The sequence below is a fragment of the Medicago sativa genome, chromosome 1, assembly GCF_051527215.1.
Source record: "Medicago sativa cultivar Bolivia chromosome 1, Bolivia_mono, whole genome shotgun sequence".
In the NCBI taxonomy this organism is placed as follows: domain Eukaryota; kingdom Viridiplantae; phylum Streptophyta; class Magnoliopsida; order Fabales; family Fabaceae; genus Medicago; species Medicago sativa.
This window is the reverse complement of record NC_140749.1, coordinates 37,689,728-37,713,193: the sequence shown is the minus strand read 5'-3', so window position 1 is coordinate 37,713,193 and position 23,466 is coordinate 37,689,728. Positions and strand designations below refer to the sequence as shown.

At 33.0% G+C, this 23,466-nt stretch overlaps 4 protein-coding genes, 1 long non-coding RNA gene, 1 other non-coding gene and 1 pseudogene across 9 annotated transcripts; 4 read left to right on the top strand and 3 right to left on the bottom strand.

Moving 5' to 3' along the window:
* Nucleotides 1-921: 921 nt before the first annotated feature.
* On the top strand, nt 922-5,951 carry LOC146954762 (pentatricopeptide repeat-containing protein At3g51320-like; annotated as a pseudogene).
* Nucleotides 4,902-5,530, top strand: LOC146954763 (uncharacterized). The gene is made up of 2 exons (XR_015014820.1): nt 4,902-5,040; nt 5,374-5,530. It is a non-coding gene; the product is annotated as an uncharacterized LOC146954763 (long non-coding RNA).
* Nucleotides 5,952-7,680: 1,729 nt separating the features above from the next.
* On the bottom strand, nt 7,681-9,575 carry LOC146954760 (SKP1-like protein 1B). Its single transcript, XM_085718207.1, has 3 exons — nt 9,156-9,575; nt 8,085-8,276; nt 7,681-7,852 (listed from the first exon to the last, which is right to left on the bottom strand). The coding sequence occupies exons 1-2, from the start codon at nt 9,450-9,452 to the stop codon at nt 8,103-8,105; spliced, it is 471 nt and encodes a 156-aa protein (XP_085574333.1). The 5' UTR covers nt 9,453-9,575; the 3' UTR covers nt 7,681-7,852; nt 8,085-8,102.
* On the bottom strand, nt 8,352-8,438 carry LOC146954761 (small nucleolar RNA Z161/Z228). Its single transcript, XR_015025314.1, has one exon. It is a non-coding gene; the product is annotated as a small nucleolar RNA Z161/Z228 (small nucleolar RNA).
* A 2,146-nt stretch (nt 9,576-11,721) lies between the features above and the next one.
* Nucleotides 11,722-12,856, top strand: LOC146954759 (glutelin type-A 2-like). Its single transcript, XM_085718347.1, has 2 exons — nt 11,722-12,035; nt 12,522-12,856. Exons 1-2 carry the CDS (start codon nt 11,728-11,730, stop codon nt 12,673-12,675), a joined length of 462 nt encoding a protein of 153 aa, XP_085574473.1. The 5' UTR covers nt 11,722-11,727; the 3' UTR covers nt 12,676-12,856.
* A 1,342-nt stretch (nt 12,857-14,198) lies between these two features.
* Nucleotides 14,199-16,519, bottom strand: LOC146954758 (SKP1-like protein 1B). Its single transcript, XM_085718337.1, has 2 exons — nt 16,100-16,519; nt 14,199-14,617 (listed from the first exon to the last, which is right to left on the bottom strand). Exons 1-2 carry the CDS (start codon nt 16,394-16,396, stop codon nt 14,444-14,446), a joined length of 471 nt encoding a protein of 156 aa, XP_085574463.1. The 5' UTR covers nt 16,397-16,519; the 3' UTR covers nt 14,199-14,443.
* A 3,959-nt stretch (nt 16,520-20,478) lies between these two features.
* LOC146954757 (protein trichome birefringence-like 4) lies at nt 20,479-22,534 on the top strand. Of its 4 annotated transcripts, XM_085718322.1 has the most exons (6): nt 20,549-20,822; nt 20,974-21,024; nt 21,503-21,556; nt 21,731-21,927; nt 22,014-22,187; nt 22,269-22,534. In XM_085718322.1, exons 3-6 carry the CDS (start codon nt 21,512-21,514, stop codon nt 22,387-22,389), a joined length of 537 nt encoding a protein of 178 aa, XP_085574448.1. In that variant the 5' UTR covers nt 20,549-20,822; nt 20,974-21,024; nt 21,503-21,511; the 3' UTR covers nt 22,390-22,534. The 4 variants fall into 4 exon arrangements, 3 of the variants coding, with proteins under 3 accessions (XP_085574455.1, XP_085574448.1, XP_085574452.1); XM_085718329.1 differs by having other exon boundaries at nt 20,479-20,822; nt 22,014-22,534; XM_085718326.1 differs by lacking the exon at nt 20,974-21,024 and having other exon boundaries at nt 20,684-20,822.
* The last annotated feature ends 932 nt before the right edge of the window (nt 22,535-23,466 follow it).

Sequence of the window (23,466 nt, the reverse complement as noted above, 5' to 3'; positions counted from 1 at the left end):
TCTTTTGGCTTGATATTGAACCCTTTACCAAGTGGTAAATCAAAATGCCTCTAACAAGTGACAACATTGGTAATATCGCGACCAAGTAAATAAATAACTCGGGTTATAATTTCTCATTGTCCTAAAACCATCTTTAGTTTTATGGTTTGAAACTATTCAGTTTAGTCCTATCAAGTGGGAGTTATGAAAAGTGAAAAAGTAAAAACTGCTGATGTATGTTAGAACTTAGAACAAATAGGGGCATCAATTATCATCCATTTGAGTAGGATTTGGGTAGAGTCCGGGTTCTCTGGATTAACCTGAGCAGATATTCTACTGTTGTAATGTAATGCAGTGCCGTAGTTATTTATGATATCTTTACAAGTAATAGAACAAGTTAATTTGAGCCATCTTTCTACTCGCTGGATCAATCTCATTTTGACGCTTTTCTAAAAATACTTTTCCTATTTGTTTGCTGTGAAACTTAAACAAGAGAGACTAAGTTGTGCAGCTTCAGCTTGTTTAATCATTGGTTGTAGAGTCCTGTCAAAATTTTCAATAGATGATCAGTGATGCTTACAATATGTCAGTTATAATTCGCGTTTTTTTATCTTGTAGAATCTGGTAGAGTTTTGAACTGGTTTGGTGTTATGATGACTCTGTCCATCCATCTATATTTTCAGTTCTGGTCCTTAGTTCATGGGATCCATGATGAAAAAGTGTGGCAATTGATTTGGAATATGCTCTTATTTGTTCTATTTGAGATCTAAATCAGATAATTTTTCTAATAGTTCCTTTGGTTTGACTCTGGAGTAAGGTTGTGTGTGTGTGTGTGTGTCTATTAGAAGCTATTTGGTTGTGAATTGTTTTCCTCTGTTGGGTGTCTTTAAATTTTTAACAATTGGTTTTGGTTGTGTGGGAGAGATGTAGAAGCAGGGAATGATGGGTTAGTTTTTTGTTTGTAAAACTAGGGAGATTGCATGATTGTATTGGTCCATTGCTACTCATTTTTTGTCAAGGACCAGGGAAGATATAAGTACCTTTGCTGCAAATACTGGTAGTTTATGGTGGATGGTTATATAGAAGAAACTCACGCCATGACACTCTACAGAAGTAGGATAAATCTTATAAATTGATTAAGCTACTCATAATTTGGATATTTTATAATAGAAGAAAATTTAATTTCACTATTTGTAAAAGTTAACAAATTTTAGTAGAATAATAAATAATTTAAAAAACATTTGTAATCGAAAAAATGAAAGGAAAAAAAAAACGTAATTTGACTTCTTTAAAGGGCTATTGTTATGGGAAAATTTTATGTGGCACATTATAAAAAAGTAATTTATCTTATAACGGATAGCTTATAAGCTCGCTTATAAGCTCGTTTGACAAAAAAAATCTCGTTTGATAACATTCTTTTCAATACGAGCTTATAACTTATGTCATTTGTTACGGATTTTCTTACGAATGTTATGTTATGGAATATAATGTTGAACCTATTTTCTAAAGTATAAATATGGGGATTAAATGAATTTAAAATAAAATTTTAGTGAATACAAATTAATTTAATAATAATAATTTATAAAAGATATATTAAATTAATAAATTTAAATTACTGAATTTCAAATATGTTAAATATTAATTGATATAAATTTTATTATAAATTAAAAATACCTTTTTATTTCATTTTACATCTATCAATCAATTAACTTTAATTTTACCCAAGACTTTTATTAATTTATCATCTATCACTCATAAGTTATTTATTTAAGCTATCAGCTAGCTTATAAATTAGTCAGGCCCCATCTCTTCTTCCTCTTCATCTTCACCTTCACCTTCACCTTCACAATTCCTAACTCACTCAATCAATACTTCAACCTTCTCATTGCCAAACCACTCACCACCTTCTTCAAATTCAAGCCCTTCTCATCCTATGTTCCTCATAAAGCTATTGTTTTTTACTTTCGTTCTTTGAAAATTGGGTTCCTTGCGAATAGCTATACGTTTGTTTGTTTTGCTTATTAGTGCTTGTTCCAAAATGGCTTGTGTTGATAATGGGCAGGCTGTGAAAAATGGGGTTGATTTTGTTTTGCCGGTGGAGAATTCTTTGGTTCATATGTATGGTTCTTGTGGGGATGTACTGGTTGCTAGGGTGATGTTTGATGGAATGGTGAGTCGGGATTTGGTTTCGTGGAACTCAATGATTGACTGATGGGTATGTTAAAGTTGGTGACTTGAGTGCTGCACACAAGTTGTTTGATGTAATGCCTGAGAGGAATTTGGTTACTTGGAATTGTTTGATTAGTGGGTTTTCGAAGGGTAGGAATCCTGGTTATGCGTTGAAGTTGTTTAGAGAAATGGGCAGGCTGAGAATTAGAGGGAATGCTAGGACAATGGTTTGTGCAGTTACGGCTTGTGGTCGGTCGGGTAGACTTAAAAAGGAAAATCGGTTCATGGGAGTATGATTAGGTTGTTTATGAGGTCAAGTTTGATTCTTGACACTGCTTTGATAGATATGTATTGTAAATGCAGGAGAGTTGAGGCGGCTAGTAAAGTTTTTGAGAGGATGAGTAGTAGGAATTTGGTTTCGTGGAATGCAATGATTTTGGGGCATTGCATCCATGGGAATCCTGAGGATGGACTGACCTTGTTTGATTTAATGGTTGGGATGGAGAGTGTGAAAGGTGAAGTTGAGGTTGATGAAAGTTCAAGTGCAGATAGGGGTTTGGTGAGGTTACTCCCTGATGAAATAACATTTATTGGCATTCTTTGTGCGTGTGCTTGGGCGGAACTGTTGAGTGAAGGCAGGTGTTACTTTAAGCAAATGATTGATGTGTTTGGGCTGAAGTCGAATTTCGCTCATTTTTGGTGCATGGCAAATCTTCTTGCAAATGTGGGGCTTATTGACGAGGCAGAAGAATGCCTGAAGAACATGGCTAAATTTGATGGGTATATCTCACCTGAGTCATTGTTATGGGCAAGTTTACTCGGTTTGAGTCGTTTCAAGAGAGACGTTTACTTAGGGGAACAGATTGCCAAACTTCTTGTTGACATGGATCCTAAGAACCTAGCCTATTACCAGTTTCTGCTTATCATTTATGCAGTGGCTGCTCAATGGGAGAATGTTTCAGGAGTGCAAAAACTGATGAAGGAAAGAAAGTTAGGCATAATACCCGGAAGCAATCTTGTGGACTTGAAAAATATTGTTCACAATTTCAAAGTGTCAAACAATCGGCGTGAAGGAATTGAAGCTGTAAACATAATGATGAATGAACTATCTCATAGATTTGGGTTGCCTTGTGCTGATTCTGGACAATCATCGGTGGGCCAGAGAGAATTGCAAAAACCAGGATGGTAGATAAAGATAACCCTTAGACAAGTAGCCTTAGAATTTGAGTCACATTTTTTTTTAAATAAGTTTCCTTGATTTTTACTGGTCAAAACAACCACTGAACAACCTTGGAGGATCTTAGTTTATATAGGTAGCTGCAAGTTTCTCATGGGGCATCGATACGAATACTAACAGAATATCCCAATTTGGTTTTGAGGTGTTTAATTTATAATGAAGCTTTTTAGTGTGAATGAAATTTAGCATCAGTGGTTCTAAATTTGCTTTCTATTCTTTTATGTATCTATACTTCTTACAAAGCATTTGATTGAAATTCCACCGTGCGGCTCCGATTCTGGTGCATGGCGTTTTTTCTCTAATTTTCTGGTATATTTTTAGTTGTTAATATGTTAGATTTTGTTTGTTTTTGATCAAATTCTGTGGGCACTGCTACAAGGTATCAAGGTAGTTTGAATTTTGCCCAAAATCTCCATTGAAAAATGAAATGCGGCCCAATCTTGATTTTGTAGTCAGAGAAGTTTAAAATTTGGTAGATTTTGTGCCAATGCTGTCAGGAAACGTTGAATAAGTTGCCTTCGTGTCAGCAGCTCTGTCTTTATCCGAATTGCCATTGTTTTTCTCTGGTTGAAATTGCTATAAATAGGTGTTTGGCTACTTCTATGTACTTCAATATCTTCACAATAGTATCTTGAAGTGAGAATGAAAAAGTCCTTTGATTGTTTGTCTGAGATCGTTCCTGGGAAAGATGTGTGGAGGATTAAGCTACACATTGTAAGAATTCGGGAGGTTCCAAACTTTTTGAATCCTGATTAGACATATTCTCTTGTGATGGTGCTCATCGATAAGAAGGTAAATTGATAATTAAGTTATTGCAGTTTCCTTGCTCATGTTTTGTTTCAAATCTATTTTTGTTTGATTGAAATCTGTTTTTGAATTTATGGTCGTTTTGTTATGATTTTGGTGAATTCGTAGGGTGCACACGATGTGTTTGATAAAATGCTGTTATGAATTCTCATCAACATTAGCATCACCACCAGGTTTGATGTTGCTCTTTTTTTGATTCATGAATATTTCAATAAATTTGATTATTTGTTTTTGCCATAAACCCAACCCATATCCTGCATACAAAGATTGATAAATTTTTAAATGATCTATCCAAGTTCAACACCCTATTCTGTTTTAAATTATCCACCTCTCATATTTGTCCTTCTTCAAGTATAAATCACATGCTTATCTATGTTGTTTTTATTCATCTTACTCAGCCATCCATTCAGTGTTGAAATCTCGATTATTTTATTAGTTTAGTCTATATAGACTGAGTTATTTTTTATTGGTTACTAGCATGCCTTTTTTTTAAAAAATTGTTTGTTGTTGTCTAATTCAATTGCATTGTTTTCTTTGTTGAAGACGGAAAACTCATTTGACGAAGGACGCGAAAAAAGAGAGTCGACAAGAGCAAGAGGACGCTAGAAAAGAGTACAATCCGACAAAGGAACAAGAGACGGGAAAACACCGGTGGAGTTTTTCGGTCAGTTTGATTTAATGGTTTCTGTTCTTTTCTTCTCTTTTCCCCTTTCTTCTCCAACAATACCTTCTTTATATTTAGTTGTGGTTTATCTTCTTACTTTTTAATGCTTCTGCTATGACTAGAGGAACTATTGGGTTTGTGCATGGCTTTACTATATTTCTAGTTGTTCCCACATTATTTTAAGGTATAGAAGCATGCGTTATGCTTTATATATGCAATCTCTGATGCATTTTGCTTTCATCAAATAGCCCTTTTGGAAGTAAAATTTAGCTTTAGAGGTATTGTTAATATTGGTGCCCCTAACAATTGACATGTTTATGTTCGGAGTTGTTATTTGTTTTCTCATGGGAATGAAATGGTTTATCACCAAGGCAAGGACTGGATCCTTATTTTCCAAATAATAGCTTATCTTTCCTCACAATTTTTCTAAACTTTAGACCATTTTCACCTTTACTCTTAATTTCATCCTACTATTTTTTCAGATTTAAACAGTTTTTTTTTTTTTAATATGTTTCAGATATTTTTGGCAAGGATCATGGAAAATGAAGCATGCCTTCTGAGTTAAAGAGAGATTGTCGGAGATTCGTATAACGAGTGTCAAATTGCAGAAGTTGTAGTGAGATTCTTCTACCATTAAAAAGATAACACAAATGAAAGTTGATGTCATTTTTACATGGTTTTATCTTTCTGGTTGTACACTTTTACTAGACTCCTAAGCTTAGAGTATATAATATCTTTATGATGGATGCAATAGGAATCCTACATGTTCAAATTGTGACAATCCAACTATTATTAGTGAGATTTCACTAGAGCAACACCGTCTTCAAATTGAAAATGCTAGGTTGAAGGATAAGTTAGACAGAGTTTGTGCACTTTCTGGCACGCACTTATTTGATGAGATTGAGATGGTGAAGGCAAGAAACAGAAGGGTTTAGGCGGCAAGATTGAGTGATCTTCAGCAGCTGTTAGATTTATCTGAGTCAGTCGTAAATAGCGCAGGTTTTTTCAGTGATTTTTGGCTCTTTTCCTCTGTAATTGCTGGATCCTTGCATTTTTGTTTCGATTTCGGTATCATTCCGGTTGTATGTTTTAGAATCTTTAGCAAAGTCTAGCTCCGTTTGTTGTATTGGCTTCAGGTACTTTTGTATCTGGAGTTGTGTTAGTCCATCTTGGACTATTGAACTAATAATGTAGGCTCCCTTGGTGCCATATTAGCTTTAATATAATTTCCTTTTTGCTTTTCCAAAAAAAAAAAAAAAAACTTAGCAGTGCTGAAATTAGTTACAATATTGCTAAATAATCAAGTGTTTTAGGAGCAGGATGGCACCATTTTGTTAGAAATAAGCAAGTTAATGTGCGTGATGTTTTCATATTCAAACAATAAATTCAAATTCAAATTCAAATTGTTCTATAACCTCTAGTATATTCATACTCGGGAAGAACGTTGAATCTTGAAGATATTTGCGCTTATAAGGTGGTTAATCTTTAAGAATACGACTTCGTCACGCCTCAAGTTATATAACAGGTTATTATTGTGTAGGTTTTTTGAGCTGTTGGAGGATGTTGATAGTTTTGTCGGTGGCAAAGTTATACAACAGTCTGAACACCGATTAAGTTTATTTAATCTTTCTTAGTTTATTCCCATTTACATTTAATTGAAGCTTATGTTTATTTGATGATGATTATTTTGAGATATTGTCATGCCTAATTTTTTTTTACTACAATAAGAATGTATTCATAATAGTGAGATCATGAGGTGGAGTAGATTTTTGGTGGGAGTGAAATAAAGTGACAAACAAACAAACAATAGACGAAGGTTCATGATGATGATTCATCTTCGGTGACTGCTTGAGATGGTGTGTTCTTGAAGAAGCCATGTCGTTGTATGCAAGAAATGTCTCTTTTTCTGACTTCCACCAAACCATTGTCAGTCTCTCAAGAGTTGGGAAATTTAAGCTTGTTTAAGTTTAAGCGACAAATATTCAAGCTTCTTAAAAAAATAAGAGTGACAAATAATCACGACCATTTTTTGATCTCTAATTGTTTTATTTTATCCGTTTAGTCTGTCTTTCGTGTTTATACACCTCTTTTTCTGACTTCCACCAAACCATTGTCAGTCTCTCAAGAGTTGGGAAATTTAAGCTTGTTTAAGTTTAAGCGACAAATATTCAAGCTTCTTAAAAAAATAAGAGTGACAAATAATCACGACCATTTTTTGATCTCTAATTGTTTTATTTTATCCGTTTAGTCTGTCTTTCGTGTTTATACACCGCATATTGATAATGGTAAAAAAAAAAAAAAATTAAATTCAACTATCAATTCCGTAAATTTATCATTGATTACCATGAGCGAATAATAAAAACCTACCATGTAAAATTTAAAATGCACCTAAAACCTTAACAAGCTGGTAAAGAAAGTTTTGCTTTGCAAAAGTTATGGACGGGACTTTTTATAGGAAAAAAGACGCATTTTAAATTAACTTGTTTTCACCATTGCATGCGTAAATAAGTCTCGCCATTGAATCAAATGAGATGTGATGAGACTTATTTTTTTGGTTACATTGATACATTGTTAAAAGACAAACATGTAAACAGTACATGACTAATATTACTTGTGTACGTTAGCCAAAGTCATGCAGTATAAACTGAGCTAATAAACTTCAAAACAATTACTAGAATTTTTAAAAAAATTATGTAGTAGATTAAAAACTGAGCTAATTACTGGAGAATTTTATCCTTAACTTCAAAACAATAAAAAAAAAGTTACGTTTTTTAATAAGTGGAACTTGAAAATAAAAAAAAAATATTGCCAGAGTTGAAAAATATTCAACTCAAAAAGCCTTGTACCATATTAAACGCATCAGCCAATCATAATCAACTGTTACTTACAAATAATGACTCCACAGAAATAAACCAAAAGATAAACATTGGAGTTCTTTGATGATTAAAAAAAGGCATAACATAAAACCACATGGTAGATCCTTGACTTAGATGCTACTCCCTCCGTCCTGGAATAACTGACCCATTTTCTAAAAAAAAGTGTCTCAAAATAACTGACTCATTTCAATTTTCAATACAACTTTCATCATTCCCAATACAATATAACACTAAATAATACTACTTTTATCATTTCCAATACAATATATTCCACTTTCCCCTTTATTTATACATTTTTCTTAATCTGTGTGAAATGAGCCAAGAGGTCAAATAAATTGGGACGGAGGGAGTAACAAGTTAAAACATATAATCATTCAAATGCCCATTGGTTTTCCCTACGAACTTCCTCCTCTTCCTCTGGAGAGAAATCATTCTTAATGTTGAAGGTCTTGCGAATCTCTTCAGGTGTCTTCCCCTTGATCATGTCTGCCACAGTCTGGCATGTAAGATCCAGCAGGTTCTTGATATTCAAATAATTAGCAGCCTACAAAGGAAAAAAATATGATATCAGCATTCAAAGCAAATTTGCATTTTTTAATGGCAATGAGTTGAAGGGTGTAACCATCAGAAACATGGGATTATTACATCATAGTTAACTCAGACGACTGTCGTGAGAAAATGACAATCCATGTTCATCATTTGGTTATCAGTAAGTGATTGTGTGATACAATACAAGCACTGAATAATAAACACAATAGTATTGCATTGTGCAAGTTATCCAAACAAACACGACGAATATTTCAACACAATGAAAAGATAAGCCAACAAAACATAACATAAACATATAAAACAGAGAATTTAACATAGTGAGTGGTTAATGTAAAAAGAATAAGAATATCAATTATTCGGATTTGACTATATAGTTTCTCACATAACAATCCAAATGAAAACATAAAATCGCTGAATAATTTCACAATAGCATAGCAGCATCAACCATAAATAACAATATCCTACAACTCAAGAACAAAAAGATAGCCACAAGAGCAGGCAATTCAACACAACATCAAAACAATAGCATATAGCCCAATAGAATAGAGGCACAATTGTAACAGCATCAACAACAACAACAATCACAATTCAAACAACTACTACTGATAACCCATTACATTCAACCCAAACAAAAGACAAATTGAAATTGAAAAAACTTCAACGATCAAATAAAAAATAGTTCAATCAATTCCCAAAACCAAAAACCCTAATCCTTTATTATTAATAAAAAAATAGGAAAACCAATAAACTATTCAGATTTTTCAACACCAACCAGAAAACCCTAATTTAATTTAGGACCCCCAAGCATTCCAAAACAAAACCCAAATCAAATAATAAACGATAAAACAATAATTGAAACCCTAAAAAAACTTACCAAGATGAGATCAAAAAGCGTAGCCTGATCAACCTTGACGAACTCGGAATCCCAAGACTTAAGCTCATCCTCGTTAGGTTTGTCTTCAGCAGCAGCCGCGTCAACATGCTTCTTGCAATACTCAATCACCTTCGCCAAGATCTTGCTGGTAACGTTGGGAAGAGGGATTCCACTGTCAGCGCAATCATCTTCGATCATATGCTTGATCGTCTGAGATTCCAAAGCAACCGCTTCATCGACCTCGAAGGTCTCACCGTCGGAACTCTTCAGAGTGATCTTTCTTGTTGTTGAAGACATCGTAGTAATCGTGATGTGATTGATTAGGGTTTCGTTGAAAATTGGAAATTGTTCTTCCCCTTTGCGACAAATCAAAACCCTAATTTTTTCTGAATCGGAAAATAAAATAGAGAAACTGAACGTGTAAAACTATGGGCGTGGGGGTATATATATTTATAGTGCTCCTACGTGGAGGTTTTATCTTTTTAATTTGATTTTAAATTAAAATAAAAAGATTTATTTGATTATTAGAACTCCTCGGAAATAATTTTTTTTTTATATACAATAGAAACTCTTTAATTTAATACTCGGTAAATTAATAAACTCTCTAAAATAATAAATTTGTCCGGTCCCGACTTGGGCCAATGTAAAAAATTGAAAAACTCGATAAAATAATAAGATAATAATTTTTCGGGAGATCCCTTTATAATTTTCGGTCCCAAGAAAATCATAAATTAATAATTCATAGAAACTGAAAAAAAATTATATTAAGAATACATTTAACACATTTGTTCCTCTTGTTTACATTTACTGTACTTCAAAAGTCATTATTGATTTCCAATGCATATGAACACAGTAGTTACTAATTTACGTTGAGTTCCAAGGTTCGCTGCTACTTAATTCTAAGAGGTATAGACTAATTTGCCTTTTTGTTTGATATGTACAGTATAATTACTTAAAAACTCTTTAAATTAATAATTATTAATTTATCTATAAATTAATAACTCTCTAAATTAATAAATTTCTCCGGTCCTGACATTATTAATTTATAGAGTTTTAACTGTATAAAATAAGGTTTTTTATGCCACATGTCACTTCCACATGCATTCTCAATATTTTTATTATTTTTTCTATTTTTAAAAATCAATATTTTATTGGGTTAATTAAGTAAATGGTCCTGTAAATATTCAGAATTTTGTTTTTAGTCCCTATAAAATAAAATCACACTTTTTACTCCTTATAAAATTTTCCATCAGCATTTTTAATCCCTATAAAATTTTTCCATTAGCATTTTTAATCCCTATACAAAATTTCCATCAACATTTTTGGTCCTTAAAATGCTTAAGGAAAATGTCACAGGGACTAAAAAATATGATTTTGTTTTATAGGGACTAAAAACAAAACTGTGAATATTTATAGAGACTAAAAACTTAATTGACCCTATTTTATTTAACATAAACATCTCAACAACATTTTGATCTTATCCACTCAATATTTTCTTTAAATTTTTATTGAATTTCTAATATTTTATATAGCAGAAATATCTCAACAAACTACACATAATACTTTCAACAAAGTTTACATTTACGATCTTATTTTATGATTAAAAAACTCCAATTTGTTTATTTGTTTTTAAGAAAAGAAGCTTCAATTAGTTATTACTAATCTTTTAGCATTATATCATTCAATTAGTTTTTATGTTTGAGGAAAAAAAAGTTCGATTAGTTTTTTTTTTGATAAAAAAAAGGTTTGATTAGTTATTATTTTATCTTTTAGCAACATATTCTAATGCAAATGTTAACTATAAATAAACAAATTTTCGTTAATCACGTATTTACATATTTTGAGCACAAGCAGAAACCCCAAACCTTTTTTCATCTAACATTTTTCCTTCTTCAGGTTTGGCAAACACCAATTTTATTATTTCTCATACATATACTTTAATATACATATTTCAACCACTTTCTTTCCTTTCAATCGATTTTTCTCTCTAATACACATGAGCCACGAAACAAACCCATGACCACATGTTTAAAGGGACCAAAAACTCTTACCACTTGGACTAATTCATTATTGATTTTGTTACACTTTTTATTCTTGCATTGAACATTCATCTCATCATTTATATTTATGATATTTTTATAATTGTAAATTTAAATAAATTCAATTTAATATACTGACACGTGTATTCGTGCACACAAACTTATAAAACTTATTTAATATCTAACTATAAATACACCAAACCACATGCACTCGAAAACACATCAAAATTTCTCTCTAAAATTTTCCCTTTGCTTTGTTATTTCGTGTGATCGTTCGATTTTGGTGCTGTTGCTATGGATATTGATCTTTCTCCTCAATCAGCTAAGAAAGTGTACGGTGGCCATGGTGGATCGTATTATGCTTGGTCACCTTCTGAGCTTCCTATGTTGCGTCAAGGGAACATTGGTGCTGCCAAGTTAGTTCTTCAGAACAACGGTTTTGTTGTTCCGAGGTATTCTGATTCTTCTAAGGTTGCTTATGTTCTTCAAGGTAAATAAACTTTCATCTTTAAACTGTCTGGAGGCACCATTGGATGTTGATATTTAAAAATGGTGGAAGGGTTGTTGTCTTGAACACCAAGAACCTTCCTTTGGTTGGTGAGGTTGGTTTAGGAGCTGATCTTGTGAGGATTGATGGAAGATCCATGTGCTCTCCTGGATTCTCTTGTGATTCTGCTTTGCAGGTTACTTGCATTGTTCAGGTTGTTCAGGTTGTTGGTAAGAGAGTCTTGGAGACAACTTTGAAGGCTGGATATTTGTTCATTGTGCCAAGGTTTTTCGTCGTCTCGAAGATTGCTGACAATGATGGAATGGAGTGGTTTTCTATCATCACTACCCCTAAGTGAGTTTTTCTTAACTTTTAATCAAGTTGCAGATACTGTTTTCCTTTTGTTGTTATATATGCATTTGATGACTGATAAGCAATGCACTCATTATCTGTCTAGTGTATACTCCCGAATTTGTGTTTCTTTGAGGTGTTTCTTTGGAATTTGAAGTCACTCTCAACATAACTTAAGAGCTTTCAAGTTTCTTTATCCGCATGTACTTAATTACATTTACCAGGAAGGATTGAACAATTAATTATCATTAGCATACAATGTCTGTTCGGATTAACTTTTTAAAACTTATCTATTTGTGTAAGTATTTGTGAAGCACTTTGGAAGAGCTTATGAAACAGGTCCTCAAACTGTTTTCAGCTTATTTCCATAAACTCTAAAGGATAGGTTATGAAAATAGCTTGCAAGTTATATGAAATAGTTTGACTTTATTACTCTATCTTTTATTATAGAAATAGTGTATGCATATTATATGATTTTTGTTTTTTCAGTCCTGTATTTACACACATGGCTGGAAGTTCTTCGGTGTGGAAGGCCCTATCACCTACAGTTTTGCAGGCTGCTTTCAATGTAGATCCAGAAGTTGAGAAGCTCTTCCGTTCAAAGAGGACTGCTGATGCCATTTTATTCCCTCCTCCAAAGTAGAATATAATATAGAATTACGTTTTTTTTAATGGCAATTGGAAATAAGCTTCAATAAGCCGTTATAGACCATAGTTTTTATCTACTTTATGAAGTTTCTGGAATTTTATTTTGGATTTAAAAGGAGTTGATTGCCTCAATTGGATTTTTAGGGATGACCTCTATTTTGATCTGTCTTTAATAATTTATTTATTATATTGCTGCCTTAGTTATTTTTCTTCCCATTAGATACAACTTTTGCATTATGATACTAAAGAATGAATAAAATAGACAGCCAAAGAATCTTTCAAATAGTATAAGTTGGGATGAATGGGGTCTCACACGGGTTGAAATCAAAGCTCGTTTTGGATTCACATTCTTTCAATCTACCGCAGTTTAAATTCTCTGCATCTAGGTTAATTGTGATGCATTCATAGCCTAAATGTTTGCAAACTCTTGACTCAAAATGTTGGGAAATTTAGGAACTTCAAATTTAGAGAATCTACATCAAAGTAGTTTACATTAGATAATGTCAACATCAAATGCCTGGACTTGATATATTTATCTCCATGTTGTTTAAAATTAGTTTTGACTATAATCAAGGTCATTAGTTTTGATTCCAACTTATTGTGATAGTAATGGAGTGTAATATGAAGGATTCATAATAACAATATAGTTTATAGCCCTGTTTGAATAATACAGATTATTGCCTCTAAAAAGCATGATAACAAATTTCAACATTGTATTGTTTCTCTTGATTTAGGAAACGAGTCTTATAAAGAAGTTTTGCTGCCTGAGGTAAATGTATCTACTTTGCGTTGGCACTTGGGTGTGTTGATTTATTGTTAATAAAATAGAGTAAAAACAAAAAAGGATGAATTGAAGAGGCTACACTCATGGGCATGCTTGCTCAAAAAAACTCATATTTCCCAATATTACAAAGTATAGTATGGTAAAAGACACAACTTTTATTGAAAATATAAACAAAATAAAGGCACAAACAAGAAAAGGCAAAACGCAAGAAATTCATCTTCAATTAGCTATAGTATTTCATGTTTCGTGATCAGCATGTGATATTTCATTCCCTAATTATGGTAAATGAGGCAAAAAAATGGGATAATCCATTTCCATTCAACCCCTTAACCAGTACACAGTGAAGGAAGAGGCAATTATAGCTAATGTTAACAAATGCCCTTTGATAAAACCAAAAGAATTTCATTTTGACAAAGTATTGTACGATGAAAATAAAATTTCTTATGCATAACACTATTTCTTTTTACAAATCCTTAAACAATGCCCTTACTTTGTAGTATAATGCGAAATTCTAGCTTGTGTTGGTATATAGATGTCATTGTTATTTGCTGTTAAAAAAGCAAGAGCAACATTACCAAACAGATGGTGATGACACTCTCCAAAAAAAAAAAAAACCCACACCCATCAAGATTCACATGATGAAGTTGGTCAAATGGGTCTATTGTAGTACCAATTTTAACAGCAAGTAACTTACATTTTTTAATAGCGACAGCAATTATTGAAGACAATAACCCTCATGCCAAACCAACGCATTAGCTCATCAATCATCATAAACAACTACTATTACTTACATTTCAGACCGCACTTAAGTTCAAGCAGTAAGATAAACGCTGTCCAGTGAAACATAGTCAACACTCAGCACAAAATAATCCAAAAGATAAACAAGTACTTAGCATATATAGCATTGATCTACATTGCAGAACTTTGATGAATAAAACAAACAGCATAAATCCACAATGCAAATTTTTGTTGAAGAGCATCATTCAAATGCCCATTGGTTTTCCCTACGAACTTCCTCCTCTTCCTCAGGTGAGAAATCATTCTTGATGTTGAATGTCTTGCGGATCTCCTCTGGTGTCTTTCCCTTGATCATGTCTGCAACAGTCTGGCACGTAAGATCCAGCAAGCTCTTGATATTCAAGTAATTAGCAGCCTAAAAAGAAAAACAATGTCAAACCAATAATATTTAATCAGCCTTAACCATTTAAATTAAATAAAAACAACACACTGCAGTGGAGAAAACACGAGAGAATGTAAAATGCAATGGCAATCAGAGACGTTTTTGTGAGTTGAAACAACAAAATTGATTATAAAATTATTCAGAATCCAAACTTCAATTTCCTCAACAATAATCCAGACTACTTAGGTTTTTTTAATAATGGAATCCAAAAACAATTTTCAGCAACACAAACAAACAAACAGCCATATTTGGGCTCCTAAAATTTAAAAGAATAAACCCACAACATTTACTAGAAGTTGTAGCACCGACACTTCTAATCGATAGTGTGATCCAGAACCTTGACAAGTGACATAGTACAATTAATTATGACATTGTCTCAATATTTTGTTGGTGACGACATGTCCGTTAACAGTAAGTCCATGCTTTATATGTTCTTTATTCATAAAAAAACCAAGATCCCTTGCAGCTAGTTGAATTTCATAAATCAATTGATGTTCGGTTTAATCTTAAAAAGAACCATTCAGTTCACTATAGTTCCATACAAACAATGATATCATACTAATTTCTAAAGTTCTATAAAACATTGAAGGAATATGATATTTTTGCTTAAAACTTGTTTCAACTGTTTCTTAAAACACAGCGAAAACAATATGATATATCAAACAGAAACTTCTTCTAAAAACAGGCCCTTAATTTTCAGTAAACGCGTAGCCTGAAAATTAGAACCACTTAATCAAATACATTAGAACCACTTCTTTAAGTGATTGTGTGATACAAACACTGAATGAATAAACACAATAGCATTGCATTGTGCAAGTTATCCAAACAAACAAACACGACGAATATTTGAACACAATGAAAAGATAAGCCAACAAAACATAACATAAACATACAAAACAGAGAATTTGACATAGTGAGTGGTTAATGTAAAAAGAATAAGAATATCAATTATATCCAAATGAAAACATAAATAAAATCGCTGAATATTCCCCTTTCGGATTTCACAATAGCATAGCAGCATCAACTATAAATAACAATATCCTACAACTCAAGAACAAAAAGATAGCCACAAGAGCAGGCAATTCAACAAAACATCAAAACAATAGCATATAGCCCAATAGAGGCACAATGCACAATTGTAACAGCATCAACAACAACAATCACAATTCAAACAACTACTGATAACCCATTAAATTCAACCCAAACAAAAGACAAATTGAAATTGAAAAAACTTCAAGGATCAATTTGCAGCAAGCAACATCAATCAATTCCCAAAACCAAAAACCCTAATCCTTTATTATTATTAATAAAAAATAGGAAAACCAATAAACTATTCAGATTTTTCAACACCAACAAGAAAACCCTAATTTAGGACCCCCAACCAAACATTCCAAAACAAAACCCAAATCAAATAATAAACGATAAAACAATAATTGAAACCCTAAAAAAACTTACCAAGATGAGATCAAAAAGCGTAGCCTGATCAACCTTGACGAACTCGGAATCCCAAGACTTAAGCTCATCCTCGTTAGGTTTGTCTTCAGCAGCAGCCGCGTCAACATGCTTCTTGCAATACTCAATCACCTTCGCCAAGATCTTGCTGGTAACGTTGGGAAGAGGGATTCCACTGTCAGCGCAATCATCTTCGATCATATGCTTGATCGTCTGAGATTCCAAAGCAACCGCTTCATCGACCTCGAAGGTCTCACCGTCGGAACTCTTCAGAGTGATCTTTCTTGTTGTTGAAGACATCGTAGTAATCGTGATGTGATTGATTAGGGTTTCGTTGAAAATTGGAAATTGTTCTTCCCCTTTGCGACAAATCAAAACCCTAATTTTTTCTGAATCGGAAAATAAAATAGAGAAACTGAACGTGTAAAACTATGGGCGTGGGGGTATATATATTTATAGTGCTCCTACGTGGAGGTTTTATCTTTTTAATTTGATTTTAAATTAAAATAAAAAGATTTGATTTGATTATTAGAACTCCTCGGAAATAATTTTTTTTTTTTTTACAATATTTACTCGTTTAAGCTTTTTGTATGATTATTAAAAAAATAATTATGAATGATGTTTTTTATGAAATTTTAATTTTGATTAAAACTAAAAATATAATTGTATTTTACTTTCAAATTATAACAAATCAAACTAATTATGATTATCTATTTCAATGAAACCAACAATATAACAAAAATATATAATCTAAATTCCTATTTTTTTAATGACACCAACAACAATCTTTATTATAGAAAAAAAACTATTGTTTAAGGGTATAATTGGGATAATGAAAAAATAAATATGTATACATTCATTTAGTTTGTTCCACTTTTGAAATGATAAAGGAAAAAATTGAACATTTTTGTTTGTTACATTTTTATTTTAATATTTAAATTTATTCTTATATATTTGTTACATGTGTTATTTGTTTTTTTTTTTTTTTGAGGGAATGTGTTATTTGTATTGAAAATTGAGAGTATTTTTGGAAGGAAAAATCCAACCCAAAAATAGGTGGTTTTCTTTATATATGGTATAGATAAAAAAATATATGTTTTTGTTCTTTTGTGTTTGTTTTTTCTCCTTCTAAAATTACCTTCAATTTTCAATACAAATAGTACATATAACAAATAAATAATAATACATTCAAATATTAAAATAAATTAAAATAAAAGTGTAACAAACACGATATGAGTATATATGTCTAGTTTTTTTCATTTATCTTTTCAAAAGTGTAGCAAATTAGATGAGTATATATATACTTACTTTTTTATTATCCCAATTATTTCTTTAAACAATTTTTTCTATAATAAAGATTGTTGGTGGTGCATTAAAAAAATAAAGAATTTAGATTATTAGGCCTCAAAAAGTTTTCCATCACCATTTTTTTGTCCTTGCTTTTTTAGTCAACTAATATGTATCATTTGAAATTTTGAATTAGTTTGTTAAAAAAAATGTTTATAATATTATAAGAATATCTCTAAAAAAAAATTAGATAAGGGCAACAATTGTTTAATTGTCTTTCCACACCCAAGTGTTAGCAATTGAGGTGATTATGGTTGATTTCAACTCATGTACTACTGAGGCATACTTTCAAGAGATAAGGGCAGATTTAGCTCAACAATGATGCTTTTCCCATCATCCCATAAATCCTTAGTCCTAAGGCATAAATGATCTGGAGAGATATTTTGTATCATATTAATAAGTGAATACTTGACGATTCAAAGGATAGAGCCACGTAATTGTATCTCCATCTCCAATTTTGTAGGCGAAACCATCATCAAACACATCACGAGTTTTGATGATAGCATTCCAAATAGGTAAACATGTCTTTGCTTTTTCTGAAAATATATTACCCTCTTTCAAGTATTTATCGGCAAGGATAATATCAAATTTTCCGCAGGTTCCTTCTCAGGAGTTGGCAGTATCTGAAGAATATTTGTGCTTCCCAAGCCACATTTACGTACTTTGGTTCTTCTCCTCTTCTTATCTTCTTCATTTTGTTTCCCTTTTTCATCTTTCAATTTCATCTAACACCATTAAGATTCAACTTTTCTTCTTGGTCAAAGTTTTCCTTCTCCACGATCTCGACACATTATTCGTCTGTGCCAGTAATCACTTCACTTTCTAAAGACTCGACCATGTTAGGTTTGGGGTTATCTACAATCTCATTCTGCATTAATCATTTTTGTAGAGTTGTAATAATTAATAGAGAAATAGAAACTTTTCTCTCTCTTTCCTCTCCAGATTTCCACTGTTGCCCTCCTCCCACCCAATCCAACTTTTCTCCGGTGTGATGTAGATGCAATCGTTGTATGGTGTGATGATTGTCTTTGGTCGTCCGCATCACTCAGCCACCCGTTTCTCCTAGCGGCCATTTTTTACTAGTTGGATGGTTCGTGGTGGTATTGTTTTGCTGCACTTTGTGGTGATTCACGATGGTCTTAGGGAGTGGTTTCGTGGTGTTGTTGTTGTTGGTTCTTGTGGTGGTTCGTGATCGTGATGTCGGTTAGTTTGTGGTGGTAGATCTAGATTCAGATCGTGATCTGGATCTCGCGGTGGTTTATGGTAGTTGGTTATTTTTGTGGTTTATGATTGCTTCATGGTGTTGAATCTTTGTGGCTAGTTATTTGTGGGGTTTGTTTTTTAAGGTTTATAGGTGGCTGTTCCAATGACATTGTATAGTTTACGACAATGTTCCATCTCTTCTTGTTCACATTTGCCACTTTTTCTAACTAACCTTCCTCCATTGCCACACAACTTACTCTATTTTACATTGATACCACAACTAACACATTACTTTATTGCATAAACTTCACCCATGTTTCATTTATGTTGTGTGTTGGTTGCTCGGTCTTTGTTATTTAGGTGATATGGTTTTGTAGTGTCTCAACCTTTTTTGGGTGTGTGATGAGATTGTGGTGTATGCTTTGTATTAGATGGTGTTATTTGGTGGTGTTATATGATTGTTAATGGAGTTATTTCTTGTGTGGTGGCCGCCTCTGTGCTGGGTTCATATTCGTCGTCGCTAACTCTTGTTGTGTTTGGGTGCTTAGAGTGTGGGTGGTATTCGAGCTGAACCTGTTTCCTTTTCTGTCATGATTTCAGTTTAATCACTGTTGATCCTATCGAATGCCTTACTGTTTTGTGCTTTGGATGTTGGTGGGCCGATTACTTTTGCTTCGAGATCAGGAGCTAATGTCTAGCTGCAAGTGGTTTGGCTGGTTATGGTGTCTTCTTCGGCGGATTGAAGATGAGGGGTACCTTACTTATTTGTCTCTGGAGTTTGGTGGGCCGATCACTTTTGATTCGAGATCGGTTGTCAATTATTTAATTCAAGTTTGCTTTGGTCAATCTGGTGTTTTTTCTTCGGTGGACGGGGGGTACAGAGGTAGTGGAAGTCGAAGGAGTGTTCACACTTTTTGGGTGTGGTTTAACCATGGGGAGGTGAAGAGGATGTTTGATTACGAGGGGTGTTTCTTTGGAGTGAGTAGCGGCGATGGGTGGTTATGGATTTCGTTTCAGGTATGGGACCTTCGAACTGATAGAAGTGTTCTAGCACTAGAAGGTCATGTCAAACCGGTAAGATATTAAAGATCGCCCTCTTCTCATTTATCCATCATTCTATCTGTTTTTCCATAGTATTTTGCCAGGCTGACCATTCTTGAATTTCATTTTTAGATTCGTGGCATCAGTTTTTCTCCTAATGGATATTATTTAGCAACCGGTGGTGAAGATAACACTTGTCGCATTTGGGACTTGTGGAAAAAGAAATCCTTGTACACCATTCCCGCTCACTCCACTACTAGAAACTGTCGAATTACCTGCGGATTTTCCTGCGGAAATATATCCGCAGGAATACCTGAGGAGTTTCATGCGGATATGGTTATACTGTGGTCCTTTCCTGCGGATTCTCCCACCGCAAGAAAATCCGCAGGTAACTGTAACTTTTGCTGAGGATTTTGTTGCGAAAATGTGTTGGTCACTTTTCCTGCGGAATTTCCTGCGGATTTGTTTAATTTCTTCATGAATTTTTTTGACAGAATTTCTTCATGAAATTTTAAAAATTGAAAGATTTTGAGTATATTATTTTTTTTCTCTTTACATTGTGAACATGGACCCTATAATATTAAATTTAAGTTCAAATAAAATATCAAACTATTTTTGTCGATTGTGATTATTTTTTAATACATATTCAATATTAATATAAGGACCTATTTAAATATTTTTCATTGGAGTCCTTATTAGTGTAATGGAGTCCTTAATAAAAACAATTGGAAGAGATAATTGAGTTTTTTTTATCCAAATAAAAAATATACACATTTACTAACTTACACCTTATGTTTTTTTGGTTGGTTTAAATTAGCAAAACCTCATCATAAATATATATAAATATAAACATATACTATTATTTTTAGATAAAAAAACTCAAAGTGTCACAAAAAGAAAAAGAAGAGAAAACTCAGTTTATCGTTGTTCTCTCTCTCACCGTTCCACCACCGCTCCACCGCCGTTCCACCAGCGTTCGACAACCGCTCATCTCCCTTCCAGCAACGCAAAGCTTCAAGCTAATTTTTGCTCAAATCAAATTTGTGTTTGCTCAAGTTGAAGTTGCGTTCTCGTAGAATTTGTTCAAACTCGTGGTCTTTTAAGCTCGGATTTGTGGTCTCTTACTCTCTGATTGGTGAGTTTCATGATTCTAGTTTGTTAATTTGATCTAATCTATGAGTTTTAGGTTTTAGATTACTTTCATTATTCAACTGAATTTGATGATGAGTTTCTGATTTGTGATTTTCATGATCCTAATTGTGAGTTTAATCTAATTTGAGTTTTAGGTTTTAGATTCTTACGGACGATGATGACGAGCTTTTCATTCGAGGAAATAGGTAATTCATTCATTACTTAGTAAAAATTGAATTTTGGAGAAGGCACATAAAGTGTTTGATGAAATGATTGTGAGAAATTTGTTTAATTAGTCTACTGTTGTTTACTTAGTCTACTGTTATGCCAAATCTCAAGTTCAATTTGCTCCTAAACAGGCTTCAAACAAGCTTCATTGCCTTGTTACTTAATTTATTTCAATTCAATTTTCTGTGTCAATCAAGTTCCTATTTAATTTTGTTTGTTAACCTTTGTTATAATATTCGTGAATATGCTTTCTCTTTTCTCTTTCTCCTGGTGTTGTGATGCTCATATTTAGCTTTTTCTGTTGTTTGAATTAGGTTCTTTGTTTGTCTAGCTTTGATTTTAGTAAATTTCTGAACATGTGTTAATATCATTATACATTTTTCACCCCCTTTTTTCACTCTTTTTAATTCATTTTGTACCTTTGATGTGCTTTATATTGAAATTGGGTTTCTGCAGGCAAACCCTATGAATCTGAAGGGGCAGTGTCATGAGCTTCTTGCTGCTAAGCAGGTGATTACTTGCTGTTGTTATACTTCGATGCATTTTGGTGGGTTCTTTATGTAGAATTGGATTTGAATGGCTAATATAACAGGGACAATGTCGGGGACTAATTTTATAGAGCTTTTGCTTGCATAAGGTTTAAGGTTTGATATTGTGTTTTTGATGTGTTGTGATGTTAATTAGGATTATGGATGCTCCATAGACATTGTGAAATCCCCATTTCTTGTACAAGAATGGAAAGTGTCACGTAACGATGAAGTTCCTCAAAGAGAAACTCTTAGGCTTGATATGATTCAAGCTTCCAAGTCTCAATATTATGATGCTGATATAATCATTTTCAACACAGGATACTGGTGGAATCATGAAAAGACAAAAAATGGGTAAAAAACAATTCTGATAAGACACTATTCTTTTATTATTAATAAGTAGTTCAAAGGTTAACTACTATCAATTTTCATTCTTGCAGTAGAAACTATTTTCAGCAAGGTAATCATGTCTATGACAGATTAGAAGTTTCTGAAGCATTACAACAAGCATTTAAGACATGGGCTAAGTGGGTTGATTCCACAGTTGATAGCAAGCACACGTACAAGGGTCTTTTTCACTGGATTTTCAGCTTCTCACTACAAGCAAGAAGAATGTGTACTTCTACTTCGTTTTATTTTTACATCTTGTCTCTATTATGTAGTTAAGTAATTGATTCTATGGCTGAAATTTGCAGAGGGGGGCAGGGGAACTCTGGAGGTAAATGTGATGGGGAGAGACAACCCATTACAAATGAAAGCTATCTTGCAGCATATCCATTGACAATGGGAATTGTCGAAGATGTTATATGTGTGTGATCCATTATAGGAAGTATGTTAGGTGGTGTTGGTGTACCAAACTTTTGAGAAGGATGAGACATTATCAATCGGGGTTTTATATTTTGTTGTATGTTTAGTTCAATTGTAAAACATTCTATTGAAATTTCAGTGTTTTTAAAGGCTATATTTTGTTGTATGACATTATCAAACGCTTTGAAGTGTATTATCTTTTATTAAATTAAATAAATTTAAATGCCTGGGCAACAGATTTACCAGCTTTTTTTTTACCTGTTGAAAGCATTTCCTGCGGATATTCCTGCGTCATTTGCTGCAGAAATACCTGCGGATTAGTCGCAGTAAACATGCTTACGGGCAGGTAAAACTGACCAAACTTTAGCTGCGGATTTAATGACATTTCCTGCGGATATATTCGCAGGAAGCTTTCCTGCGGATCCAAAAATCCTCAGGAAACAATTACCCACGAAGGTATTACCTTTCCTGCGGAAATTTCAGTGTATTCCGCAGAAAATTCCGCAGGAAATGCGAGAGTTTCTAGTAGTGCTCTAAATTAATATCACAAGTCAAATTTGAGCCACAGGAGGGTTACTTTTTGGTAACTTCCTCATATGACATGACAGCCAAGGTATACCTTTCTATTTCTTTCTACCTAGAATAACTATTACCTAGAATAACTATATTCTTGTAAAGAAGTTATTTAGTAGTTTATTACATTTGATTATACTTATATTTATGTGTTAACCTCAGGTTTGGTCAGGCCGGGACTTTAAGCATGTGAAGAGACTATCAGGGCATGAAGATAGTTAGTTCCGTGGATGTTCTTGGAGGTAGGATTTCTACCTTATAAATTATAAAGAAATTATACATTTGTGGCTCTGGTGTAGCTACCCTTTTTCCTTATTTACGTGTTATTCCATTATTATGTGATTGATGTGTCCATTTGACCTCACCTATGATCTGCCTTCACTTGTACATGATGAATTAAAAAAGTTAACTAAAGGATGTTTTGAAATGCTAATGAATATATATTTTTGTGATGAATTGAACAAGCAAATGATGTGTGTCAATGAGTTTTTGTGGAGTACATGAAAAACTTCC

Coding starts and splice junctions, on each gene's coding strand:
- LOC146954760 (XM_085718207.1), bottom strand. CDS start 9,452: ATGTCTTCAACAACAAGAAAGATCACTCTGAAGAGTTCCGACGGTGAG. Junction 8,277..9,155: donor CGCTTTTTGATCTCATCTTG/GTAAGTTTTTTT, acceptor TTTCCTTTGTAG/GCTGCTAATTATTTGAATAT.
- LOC146954759 (XM_085718347.1), top strand. CDS start 11,728: ATGTTGATATTTAAAAATGGTGGAAGGGTTGTTGTCTTGAACACCAAG. Junction 12,036..12,521: donor TCTATCATCACTACCCCTAA/GTGAGTTTTTCT, acceptor TTGTTTTTTCAG/TCCTGTATTTACACACATGG.
- LOC146954758 (XM_085718337.1), bottom strand. CDS start 16,396: ATGTCTTCAACAACAAGAAAGATCACTCTGAAGAGTTCCGACGGTGAG. Junction 14,618..16,099: donor CGCTTTTTGATCTCATCTTG/GTAAGTTTTTTT, acceptor TTTTCTTTTTAG/GCTGCTAATTACTTGAATAT.
- LOC146954757 (XM_085718322.1), top strand. CDS start 21,512: ATGAATCTGAAGGGGCAGTGTCATGAGCTTCTTGCTGCTAAGCAG. Junction 21,557..21,730: donor AGCTTCTTGCTGCTAAGCAG/GTGATTACTTGC, acceptor GATGTTAATTAG/GATTATGGATGCTCCATAGA. Junction 21,928..22,013: donor CATGAAAAGACAAAAAATGG/GTAAAAAACAAT, acceptor TCATTCTTGCAG/TAGAAACTATTTTCAGCAAG.